A 12685-nucleotide genomic window follows, 5' to 3' on the forward strand; every position below is an offset into this window, starting at 1 on the left:
GGATTTCACTTGTCTAGAATGTTGTCCAGGGGAGATCATCTATCAGGGGTCAAACTAGATGACCTATTAGGTCTTTTTAACTCGGAGATTTTATAAACTTAGTTATCAGGCACGAAGTAGCCTACAATCTCTTGTGTTTGTAAAATTGCCAATTACATGTAAAGAAACACACTGGAAAAAGAGGAATGAAATATACATTGTACTTATACATAAATGGAAGTGAGTATCTTATGTAAAGGGAGAAAGACTGTGTTATTCTTTTTTATTGTGAAAATAAGTTTCTTTTTCCAAACTTTAAAAATATACAAGCAAAACTGTTTAATGCTTCCCAATAAATCTAATAAATTGAAGAAGTTCAAAAATTAACAGCCACAATAGTTTATTTACAATTGAACTCTTTATAAGATATTTACAAGACAACCAATTTTACACATCAGAAATGGTATCAAAAGTATGAATTACAACACAGACAACAATATGAAATGGGTATAAAACAAAGCTGAAGTCGACAGACAAGCAATTTCTCTTTTTAATTTATTAACACTAGCTTAAACTTTGTTAAAGAAAGAAACAAAGAACTATGTTTTAGGAGAATTGCAGGGCCTTCAGTCAAAGATTGAATTTCACAGTGTTGTATCCCATGTAGGGAAAAATAAGACTATTTTCCCCCCATGCTCTAACACACTGTAATTTCAGTCTTTAAACTTAGCTAATCTACTCTCCAGCCTCCTCAACAAACCTCAACATATCCAAATCAAAGGAAAATTGAACTAGAAGAGGGGACAATAAAATAAGAGGTTCTCAGGGAGAGGGAGAACCAAGGAAATAGAATTCACTTAAGTCTGGCCAAATAGCACCTCATAGATTCCTCTCGGTCTAGCTCAAGTTAAGAATCTGGGGAGTCCCCTGACTAGGACACAAACATAAAGGTTAAATTTGTTGACCCATATCCAAAATTGGGAACCCAACAAATGCTAAAATCAAGAAGATACTGAGAGAGATCAAGGAACAAAGTAAAGAGACACCGACTGGGGTCTTTTCTTTTTGGGCACATTATGAAGGAACATAACATAGGTCAGAGTAGGAAAGCTAAACAGCTTGCCACACTAAAATGATAAAGAACAAAGAAAATCTGGCCCAGTTTTTCTAGAAATCTCCTTCTTTTCCTTAAAGTGTGAGATGAGAGCCCCTAGTGGAATAAGTCCTATTTCTCCCTACGTCCTTGCTGCAATGAAGTTTACAGCAGGTTCCCTTATAGAGAGCCCACTCTCCTAAGCAGATGGAGTTACAAATGAAAACCCATAGCCACACACACACAAAAAAGGAGAAATAAGAGCAGCAAGATCATCCAAGAATACTACACGTGCTGCCGGAATAATTCCTTTAAAAGTCAAACCCAGGGAGCACAGATCAACATCTCACAAAAAGCTTTAGCAGTGGGAGGCCCCTGAGGAATTTTTCTTCTCTTCCCACAATGGTATCCTATTCTCTCTCATGCTCCACTGATGGGCCGGCCACACACCCTACATACCTTGGCTTCTCCTCTAAAAGTGCTAGTAATCTGGGGACATATTCTCTTCAAGGTTAAAAGCCCCTACCTTCTAGGAGATTAGACCCCTACTTGTTTTCACACAATAGTCCTGAAGACTAAAGAAAGGCAATTCCTATATATTTAAGACCAGAGGTCTTGGCTCTATTTTCCTTCCAGATAGTTAAAAGAGATCTTACACTGAGACCAAAGTGGCCTGGGAGTGCTGTCCTGAACTTTTTTTTTTTAACAAAACGGGGGAGAACCAAGATGGTACACATACAAATCTATTTTTACAAAGTGAATGGAGAAGCTCATTAGGTACATCTGTTTGTTTCAAGATGTAGACATTTGCCAGCCAAAGGAAGTACATATTTCCACCCCCTCCCTCCACCCTCCCTAAATATCTACCCCACCACCAAGAGCTCAGCTAAAAGATAAAGCCCAACTAAGGAATACTTGAGAAGTGATGTGACACAAGGACATCTATATAGGTTCTGGCATGCCATCCCCGAATGCCAACTCCTTTGTTTAGAGCTGTAACTTGTCCAAAACTAACCATCCCCATTCTCTTTTCCCAAGGTTTTACTTTTTGAGGGGTAGGAGAAGAAATTCAATTACCCGTTAACTAGGAAAATTACAGTCAAACATCCTTTCCCACATGGCCATATCACAGAAGCGTTTTAAGAGAACTATCTTTTCAGACATTTACTACCAACTCTCCAATCTCTTTTCCACTCTGTGAAAATGACTTGCTTCATCACTTCACTTGTTATTCCTCATCTGGTCCCAAAGCTCGTGGTGAGGTTTTTTGTTTATTTTAGGGTAAATACCACTACCCAAACTATAAGGAGGGTATACCAAGGCAAGAAGAGTGCCTTGCAGGCACAGCTCTAAGGGCAGGGGTTGCTTCATATTCACATGTCTAAAAGAAAAGAGAGCCCTTTTAACCCTTTACCATAGGCAAATTTATGGAAGCAGACCCCTAAAACATCCAAATCTGCCATCCCATAGATTTAGCTTGAGAGCTCATTTCCCCAAAAAGGGAAAAGAAATCCCAATCATCCTCCACAATTTACAATTAGCCCAATGAAAGAGTTTTTGTGAAATCAGAGCAATGAAAACAAAACCAAAATCAGGGGAGTATGGAAGGGCATTATCAGCGAATGATAACATACATGAGGACATAGGTCACATACACAGGTCTCTGCCACTCTCTGGGAATGGCATGCTACAACTATCTGAAGACAGAGGGTTCTTGCCAGCACAGCTATTTCCTACATGTCCGGTGAGGTGTTTGCTTCTTCTGGATCTCCAACCTGCATCGGCTACGCTCATCCAACCAGGGCAGCTCAAAATTCCTGGCAAAAAAGGATGAGGAAATCAACTTGCAAGACTAGAGGGGATTCAGTGTGGACATGATAGCAATCCAAAAAAGTCACTATGTCCCTCATCACTCCTAGCCCTGACTTCAAAGTTCCAAGTTTGGAATGTCTTTCTTGCCTCAAAGCCAGAGCAATAGTGTACCATTAAAATGATGGAATAACCTATTTCTAACTCAAAAAGCAATCCTTCTAATTCCTGTCTTGGGAATCTTATCACTGCAAAAGCTAGTTGCCCAGGTAGCCTCACTTCTGTCAAAGAACCATGGCTATGCCTAAGCCACCTGGTCCCACCTTATATCTAGGCTTCCACGAAATCTGAAATGGAGGTGCAGGCTACCTGAGAGGGGAGGAAAAAAAAACTTTATACTTACTGTGGAGTTAATTTTGGTAATGGTCGTCCAAATGCTACAACAGGCAAGAAGGGGGTAATCATCAAACTTTCGACTATGGAAGAAAGTCAAATGGGACCTCGTTAGTGACAGAGATGGGAAGTGTCTTGCAACTATAACTGCTCCAAAATACAGTTCATTCATTCGGATCAATTTGTATCCTGGAGCCTGGCACCCTTTTTCTTCTTTGAAAAACCTACTCTTTTAGATAGACAAAACTTACCATCATCTGGCTCAGGGAAAAATGAGGTAACCTCAGGCTCAGATTCCTGAATTCCTTTCTTTTTATACATTCTGAGCTGCAGTCGCTGTAAAATTCTTTGTTCCCTGATCCTCTGAATATCCCATCTGGGAAAAACAAACCAAACAACACAAACAAACCCAACATTACTGCTTACCCAAAACATGTTCTGTAAAAGCAAATCACACAATCCAGACACTAGGAAGATCTTTGCTGACTCTTCTAGGTGGGGTAAAGAGAACTAACTGCCTGGTTAGGGGAAGAGATGTTTAGGTCTAGCAGTCCAGATCATGTGTTGGTGTTCCACAGAGAGTGGAACTAAGAAATGGAATACATGAAGAAAAAGAGGCCAAATATGTTTACCTACAACAATTACCACATCCAACTAAGATACTCAACCAATTGGGAAGCCAGTAATGTAAGAATGTTAAGAGCTCCAGGACTCTCCACAACATGGAACAGGGAGGTCAGGGTCCTAAGGCTTGGTTGCTCCCAGGATGAACATCTCTGGCCTCACCTTTTCCTTCTCTTCTCATCCAGCTCCAGTTTTGCATGCCGCTTCGAAAACACACTGTCATCCAGGTTCTGTGTAAAGAATAGCAGCTGATAAGCTATTTATCACCATGTTACACATTTATATGAATTTCCAGCCTCTAGGAATATAAAATTTTTCACCTTTAGTGTTTACCTGAGCCTAAGTCTATGAATATCATGTGAACCTCCTGGCAAAAGAATCACCAAAACACACACTCCTTTCCCCACCCCACCCTCTTAGAATCCCCAGATTTCAAAATCATTTCTATAGCTTTCCAAGGTAAAAGTCACATCGAACTGAAACAATTCCTGAGACTGCCGTAAACCCTCCCCACCTCTATACTTTGTAAGAATCTGAGTTTAAAATAAATATCAAATTTTAGGCCGGCCCGTGGCTCACTCGGTAGAGTGCGGTGCTGATAACACCAAGGCCACGGGTTCAGATCCTATATAGGGATGGCCGGTTTGCTCACTGGCTGAGCATGGTGCTGACAACACCAAGCCAAGGGTTGAGATCCCCTTACCGGTCATCTTTAAAAAATAAATAAATAAATAAATAAATATCAAATTTTTAAGAGTCAAATAAGCTTGAAATATATAATTTTGTTGCTGAGTGATATATAACTTTTCTACTTATCATGAAATCTACCTTCATTTAGAACACTACCTAGCTATTTATTCTTGAATAAATTACATAACCACCACTCTAGACCTCAGTTTTCTCATCTATAAAATGAAGGAGTTGAACTAGATAATCTCTCAAATTCCCTTCTGGCCTTAAAGTTCTATTTAACCCATCCATAGTACTATGACATATTCAAGCTACACTCCCATGTTCTATTTGGTCTCTTACTTACACCGACAGTTCGTAGTTACCTACCTCCAAAAGGTCTGAAGGATTTGGGTCCCTTAGAGGCTCTACTGAGTGGTCCCTCCAAGAAGGAACTGAAAAAAAAAAAGAAAAAGAAAAAGAAAGGGAGGAGGGGTGGAACCACCCTTAAATCTAAAGTTGTACAACCCTCCAACTATTCATTAGAACAAGAGGTCTCTCCCCAGATAAGACAGTTACCAAGTGATAGGAATCTATCTATAGCCTCGCCTGAAGCCATAGTCAATATCCTCCCTATGGTATAAAAGAACCTAAAATGCCATTGTGATCTGCCAAACTCGGTATCACAAAAAACACTAAGCCAATACCTGACAATTCATATAATGGACACTATTGCAGTTCCTGAAAAACAACTGAAATTTGTCATCAGTTTCAAGTCTGTTTAGTATAATCAATCATACACCAAGGAATCTCACTGCCACATCCAAAAGATGGGGAATACAGCACCCAACCATCCACCATCCCACCAACCCCCCACCCCAGGCCCAGACAGCACAATTCCTATTCTACTCACCAGCCAAGACTGAAGTTTCTCCTGCAACACTTGATGGCATCAGACATCCTAAATAATGCAGGAAAGAAGAACCATCTCAGTGTAAAAAGAAAAAAAGCCCATACCCAAATGGAGGAAAGGGTCATCACTGAAGTTTTCACTAGGAAGCCATTTCGTTTTTTGAGTTGTTCTTTTGAGAATTTCTCTCTGGGGCAGGGGAAGAGGGAACAGCAGACAAAAGAAAAGAAAATAAGCCCACCACTTTTTTTATTTTACACTGAGACGACTTCTTTTCTTCATTATTTAGGGTGGTTTCCCTGCAACAGTTGATGGCCAAGGATATCAAACCTTAAACTCAGAACATGGCAGGTGAGTAAAAGTTGACCCTATTTTTCAAATAAAAAATCAGCGTTCTCAAAACTTACATATGTAGTCTTCTTAAACAGCTCCCTCCTCCCTCCAAACAAACTACCTTGCTGGTCCAGCCTGAACAACATGCACAAAGACTTTGGCTTCCTTAGAACAAGCCATTGAGACTTCCTCTTGAGATAGGGGCATCAAGAATAAAGATTCACACATTTATTCACAACTCAGGCTCCTCAAGGGGCTGGAATCTCCCCAGTCAGACTCCTTCATACTGCTATGCCCACAATCTCAGAGGTGTTTGGACTTTTCTGTACTAGGGCAGATAGGGTTTTCAAAAACAGCCAGTCACACAGAACATCTCTGGACCAAGCCATTTCCCAATCCCAGATGGGAAGTTGCTTCATGGTTTCTCTTAAGTTGTTACGCAGCATTGCCATGGCAGCAAAAAGGTTAACCATTAAGGATGAACCTGTTCCACTGACTGAACCAACAAAAAAATTCTGAACTAGATCAGGATCCTAGTCTATCTCATGTACTCAAGTGTGAGGCCTAATGAATGTTAGATAATTAAGAAGCGTAATCTATCTTTCCCACTTAATTTTGTCACCAGAACAGCCAAACAAAGCCCGGAGAATACTCTTGTCTTATTGGAATAGATTTCCATCCCCATCCCTGCTAGGGCAAGACACAGTGGTAGAAACTCAGGGGTGCAGCTCTATTCAAGAAGGCCTCCCCCACCATTACCCCACAGCACCCGCAGTGACTGTCATAGACTATTATTACATGATTGAAGGCACATTCCATTACTGGTTGATGTAGGAGATGGGGGAGCATCTCTGTGTGGAAGCCATAAAGAAAAAAAAAAAAAAGGAATGAAGACCAAGGTGCCACACCCCACACCCTCCCCAAGAAGCTCAGATATCCCAAGATAGTCCTTATTGTTTGAAAAATAGTTTGTAGACCATTTTATTTAAATATATGAACAACGAATGGGCTACTGCAATCCAAGTAAACTCTTCACATTTTAGAACCTTTGTGAAGTATAGTAAGATAAAATAAGACTGTTGGTCTTTGGCAAATTTCTCCTGCCCCCCAGCCCGGGACATAGAGATACAGATAAATGTTTATATAGTTAAAGAGTGGAGGCCCAGGTGAAATTCCCCACCCAAGGTGGCTCGCCAATCCAAAAATTACCATTGGCCCCTGAGAACACCCAAAGACCGCCCTCCCAGGTTTCACACAATATCAATTGCAGGAACAGTCGTGTATGGCAAAGTATAAGTTCTATGCATTTCACAGCACAGAAAACCCTTCTTTCAGAGGGCATGCAAGTTGCTGGAGATTACACCCCCAAGTCTGGTGCTCTTGTGATGAGCAACTTACTGGCAAACACATCTCCCAGTGTTGTAAGCAGGCAAATACATTGAGCACATTTTGCTGTAATTCCATCTATTTGCAATGCCTGCACAGTGTCTGTCTCTGGCTGTTAACTTACTCATTCTTGACAGAACTCTGCTTTATCGATTGCACTTTTTAAAAAATGCCAAAGGCATTTTCACACTTGTTAGCTTGACCGCCACCACTAGGGTATAAGAGCAAGTGTTCTCTATGCCTTACTTGCTACAGTCTCCTCCTTCTTTGGAGAGGATTCCCGTAATGGTAACGGTGATGGGGGAGGCTGGTGCCAACGACACAAATACATTTCTGTGGTGGAAAGGTACGGCAAATCTTCTATCTCACTTGAGAAGGCTTTCTCCTTGGGATGGGCGCTGGGTCCCTTTTGGGGAGTGGAGAGTCTTGGTGGGGTGTCCACTGAAGAGCGGGGCTTTTCTGGGGTTTCTTGGCTCCTCAATTCACGTTTACAAGCAGTTTCAGATAAGGAACCGCAGGGTTCCTCTTTAATGGGAGAGTGCTTAGGAGTTTTTGTTTTGACTTTTGAAAATTCAGGAGCCAGCTTTTTAACAGGAGTCTTTCTTTCTGTACTTCCAAATGGGGATTTCCTATTAGATAGGGAAAAAAAATGTTATAAAATTTATTGACTCTTGAATAAAATCTGATTTGAATACATTTTAGGGCAAGAGAGCTAGTTTGTTCTCTTGCCTCCAAATGACCAGTATTCAGGTACCAAAGTATCTGATGCTCATTTGGCAGTCATAAGCAGGAACAGTTCCTTAATGCTTAATAGCATGTATAATAGTCCCTTAGCAAATGTTTATTGAAAAAGTGAGTTTTCATGCTTAAGAATCTCTAAAAGTACCTTATTGCTTACTAGATTTAAAAAGGTTCCTGTTTTATTCAAGATCTGACATTAGATGCCACTACTTTATGCCACCTATTTCATTCCTGCCACCCAGAGACCAGTCTCTTTTTTTTCCCCATCCCTATATCATGTTAAGTACAATCACTATTTCCTTTTCCTTGCTATCTGCTAACTCTCTTTCTCCCACTTCTCTCCGTCCCCCTTCTTATCTCCCACCTTTCCAAATCCTGAGACTGCCATCTACTTTTCTCTTTACCAACCTAAATCCTATATATTTCTTTTTCAAGATCCGTCTCCTCCTTAAAGTTTCATAATTCTTACTCAGAATAATCTGTAATATCTCTGAATCTTACAAAACTTAGTTTATGTTAGTATTTATATCTGCCTATTTTATTGCATTTGAATTCTGAATTTTCAAAATTTATGCCCATCCTCATAATTTGACTAATTTGAGTCCAAAGAAATTACTTTTTTTTTTTTTATGTCTAACAGTACCTAAAACAATGAAGGAGTTTAACACTTCCTAACTTCAGGTGAAATGCTATAGTTTTAGTTCAGCTGTCATATTTGTTGCCCATTCTCTTTATGATGTACTCCGCATTCTGTAATTACTACTCTGACCAAAGTGTTCCTAACAAACTTTTATAGCCTGCACAAGAAGGTTTCAAGATAGTTTCTCAGCATTAGAAGACTTCATAATTCAGGCTATGGGTGCTATAAAGCCAATTCATAAATCCCAATTCCCTACTCTCAGTCACTGGTAACAAGTGTCCTCATCATGTCCAGGCAGTGTAACAAAACTATCAGCACACCTTTTATGTCCCTTTCCACTCCGCCCACATGAGAAAGGCTTGGGAGGCAGAGTCTGGGATGTCTCGGAAAGCTCCGGCTGGCACTCCAGTTTAATTTTCTCAGATAGCTCTGTTTCCTCTCTCTCTTCAGTTTCATAGCCCTGAAACAGCTTGTGCCTTTCTTTCTCGTTATCCTTCTTCACCAGCTGCATCCGCCTTTCCATACGTTCAATTCGAGCAAGGAGCTAAAAGAGAGAGTAGCAAAATATAGACTTAACAAAAAAAATTAAACACAGGTTCTTAGCCCCATTTAGGAATCAGTATAGTCTTCTGCCTTTTTCTGTGGACCACATCAATTCAATTTATAGGCAGACGGTAACCTGAATAGTTTTCCTTAAACACAATAGAGAAGATAAGGTACACTTTAATTTTAGGGGCTAACCTAGATGGGAAGAGGCATGAGGGAATTTGTAGTTCATTCTTCTGAAACAAGATCTTCTCCACTGGGAGGGGCTACAGCATGCCTTTTAATGGCATCATCTCTGCTACTGCTAACCATGTGGCTTCAAGTCAGTTTGGGAGCTTCCAAAATCAACCTTATATGTGTTCTTTTAAGAGGGCTTAAGGTTGTTCAAATCCTATCCTCCCTACTTTCACCTTCAAAACTCTATATACAATGCCAAAGTCCAAACAGTACATTGAGAAGGAATTAAGAGCTCATACAGTGCCACTAGGGATGGCCTTGTTATTTGAAAGGGATGGGGGGGACTTCTAAAACAATGAAAGCTACATTTGAAATCAGTAACCATACAATAATGATATATACATATTGCTTTGCATTTAAGATAACCAAAAAATATATACTTATTTATCTAAATATTGATTAAAACCAAAGTCCTTTAATTCTAATTAAAAGGGAAGACCACACAATCGAACAGAAAATTGAAGTCTATTGTCATTGAAAACTTCACATTTAGTTTTGAGAAAAGGTGCCAACTGTGCTACTTACACCCTACTACAAGAATTGTATCTGGATTAGACAGTGATATTAATGCTGCCTTCATTACATCCATTGCACAGATTTCATTCAAGGCCAAACAACAACTGGAATAAGAAAAACAAGCTTAAGTCATGCTAAGACTGCAATACACAACAGAAGCAGTGAATACCAAGCTCAGAATGACACTCTATCCTTAACTCACCCTACTTTTCCTGCCTAAGAAAGCCTGCAAAGGGGCCATTACCTCAGGAACTGAGCAGAAACCTCCACAATCAGCAGAGAGCACCCCCTGTCAGCCATACTCTCATTTCATCTCCTTATAACTGTTTTGATTCATAGCCTTAGCATTACTTAACCACGGTTTGAGGGTGACACTTCCTTGATTTCTTCTCCTTCACTGGTCCTTCTCTTCCCACCCACCCCCTATGTAAGAATATGATGTGTTGTAATTACAGTACCATCACACCCCTAGACTGCAGTACAGTAGCTGAGTAGTGCCACCTCCATGTTGAATAACTTCCACAAATCAATACCATGAGATATTTTAATGAGATCTGCCCCAGCTCCCATTCCACCTTGCAGAATACATTCTCCAATAAAAAAAGCTGCCCAATGTGATTCATTTGGAAAGCAAACAAAATGAATAGCCCTCTGCTCCCTTGCTCAGCCCTTGGCGCACATGACGCCAGAGAGAGAGAGACAGCGAGCATGCGAGCGCGACTGCTGCAGCTTGAACACAACAATTGTAGAAACCATGTTTATTTTTAGGAAGCTGTAAGGTATGCTAGCACATTAATACCCCACCACTCCAGCTTCCCAGATATCTGAAGGAATATGTTTTAGCCAGAGGTGTCCTTAACTACTGCTGCAGTAAAAACAAGCCTATGTAGTCATGCTCCTCAAAAGTACAAAGAAATAATAAACGACTTCCCTATTACCTTAAGATTCTAAAATAGAAATTGGGGGGTGGTCTACTTAATACATTTAGTAAGCTTACTTTCCCTCATGCCTTAAAATCTTCCAGCTTCAAATACCATGCTTATACAAGGGATCTGGTCAGTGGGTCATGTTTTATAACTCAGATTTCTATTAAAAACTGTCTGGAATCAAAGGCAGTGATTTCAATATCGTTTAAGAAAACTAAAAAAGGATTCCATGTAAACCTCTACCCCTCTGCCCACTAAAAGACTACCCTCCTATCTAAAGATGCTGCAGCAGTTAGAGCAACAGCCGCTGTGTCCCTCTCCTCCACAATGCATTTCTAACGCAATAGGCTCCTTAATTTAACTCCTTCCATAAAGCCACCACATATGCTCCCCACCCTTTCATTTTTAACCCCTCAGAAATCAGTTTTTTTTCCCCCACTTTAAACGTCTTTCCCACAACTCTGGGCCTATCATTTTAAATTAACCCTTTGGCACCTGAAGCCTCCCCTCCCCCTCCCTCTGGGAAACTGCCGTTTAACCCTCCCCTCTATCTCAACGTGTCTGTGAGCTTGGCTCTCAAGGACCCAGCACCTAAGATACTCCTTTGCTTGTGGCCAACCTCCTTTAACCCTAATCAAGGGGTACCTTAACCTCCTACAGCCACCCCCTTCCCCTGAGCATGCGCACAACTCGCTCCTCGTCCCGAATGCAGATTAACCCTTCCCGTACCGTGTCTCTCTCAGACTTCAGCTCCTCGATCTCCTTTTCCTTGGCCTGCAACTGCTGCTGCTGCTGTTCGATGAGGTCCAATTGCAGCAGAAGGATCTGTTTGAGGCAGGCTGCCTGACTGGAGGCTCCCGAGCCGCCGCCACCTCCGAGAGGGCTCTTCCTCATACTCTTCCATCTGCCCTCGCTGGCCGCCAGGGTCCCGCCGGTGGTGGTGGGCGCGAGGGGTGGCGGCCCGGGCAGAGGTAGTGGTGGGGGTCCCGCTGGGTCCGAGGCGGTGGCAGCTGGGGAAGCCGCCCCACCCTTGTCCCCAGCCCAGGGCGTAGGCTCTTTGGCCGCCGCCACGAGAGAGCCTGTCTGAATGGGCAGCACCGCCTGATACTTGGGCCGAGGGCTGCAACCGGCTCCTGCTGCGGCTGGCTCCCCCCCAATGCCGGCTTGTTTGGTGGCCGGGGGCGGACAGGGCAAGGGCACCGAACCGCCCCAACTCTCTTCCTGCTGCCCGGGGGCCGCCCCGGCCGGGAGTAACAAACCCCGGCCCTTGCCGCCGCAGCCGGCCGGGGAGGGCGCCGGACTCCCGCCCTGGGAGGAGGCCAGCGGGGGCCCCTGCTCCTTGAGCTTACGGTGCCGGGGGAGGAAGTGGGCTTCGGCCGCCCCGGGCTCGTCCTCGGGCCCGCCCAGCGCCGCAGCCCGCTCGTAGTCCAGTCGCTGCTCAGGGTTGCCGCCGGCAGGGGCCGCGGCCGCCTTGAACACTGCGGATCTCATGGTCATAGTGGTCCGGAGCAGCGCCCGGGACCGAGACGGACGAGAGGGTGGGGAAGGGGCGAGGTGCGGGGGGTCGAGGACGGAGGAGGGGGAGGGGAGTTTGGCGGGCTCGCCTCAGCAGTGCGGCAGCAAGCCTCCGCTAGCGCGACTCCTCGGGGGCCCGGGCGCCATCCCGCCGGCGTGCGGAGAAGTGGAGGCCGCGGCTGAGGCCCGCCGCCGGCCCATGGGGGCCTCGCCGCCGCCTCTGCTGCCGCCGCCGCCGCCTTCGCCTCAGAGGCAGGAGCTCGCACCCAGCCGCCCCCGAGCTCATCCCCGGAGCTCGCTTCGGCCCCCCCTGGCCCGGCCAGGCCCGCCTCGTCTCCCCACCCCACACCCCCCCTTCCCCGCCCCGG

General features: G+C 43.6%; 1 protein-coding gene across 2 annotated transcripts; it reads right to left on the reverse strand.

The window, feature by feature from the left end:
* Positions 1–374: 374 nt before the first annotated feature.
* On the reverse strand, positions 375–12644 carry MSL1 (MSL complex subunit 1). 2 transcript variants are annotated; one of them, XM_063111533.1, is made up of 9 exons: positions 11532–12644; positions 8898–9121; positions 7443–7825; positions 5481–5528; positions 4958–5022; positions 4061–4128; positions 3526–3650; positions 3285–3357; positions 375–2889 (listed from the first exon to the last, which is right to left on the reverse strand). In XM_063111533.1, exons 1-9 carry the CDS (start codon positions 12297–12299, stop codon positions 2799–2801), a joined length of 1845 nt encoding a protein of 614 aa, XP_062967603.1. In that variant the 5' UTR covers positions 12300–12644; the 3' UTR covers positions 375–2798. The 2 variants fall into 2 exon arrangements, with proteins under 2 accessions (XP_062967603.1, XP_062967604.1); XM_063111534.1 differs by lacking the exon at positions 5481–5528.
* Positions 12645–12685: the final 41 nt, after the last annotated feature.

Source organism: Cynocephalus volans, chromosome 10 (genome assembly GCF_027409185.1).
Source record: "Cynocephalus volans isolate mCynVol1 chromosome 10, mCynVol1.pri, whole genome shotgun sequence".
NCBI classification, from domain to species: domain Eukaryota; kingdom Metazoa; phylum Chordata; class Mammalia; order Dermoptera; family Cynocephalidae; genus Cynocephalus; species Cynocephalus volans.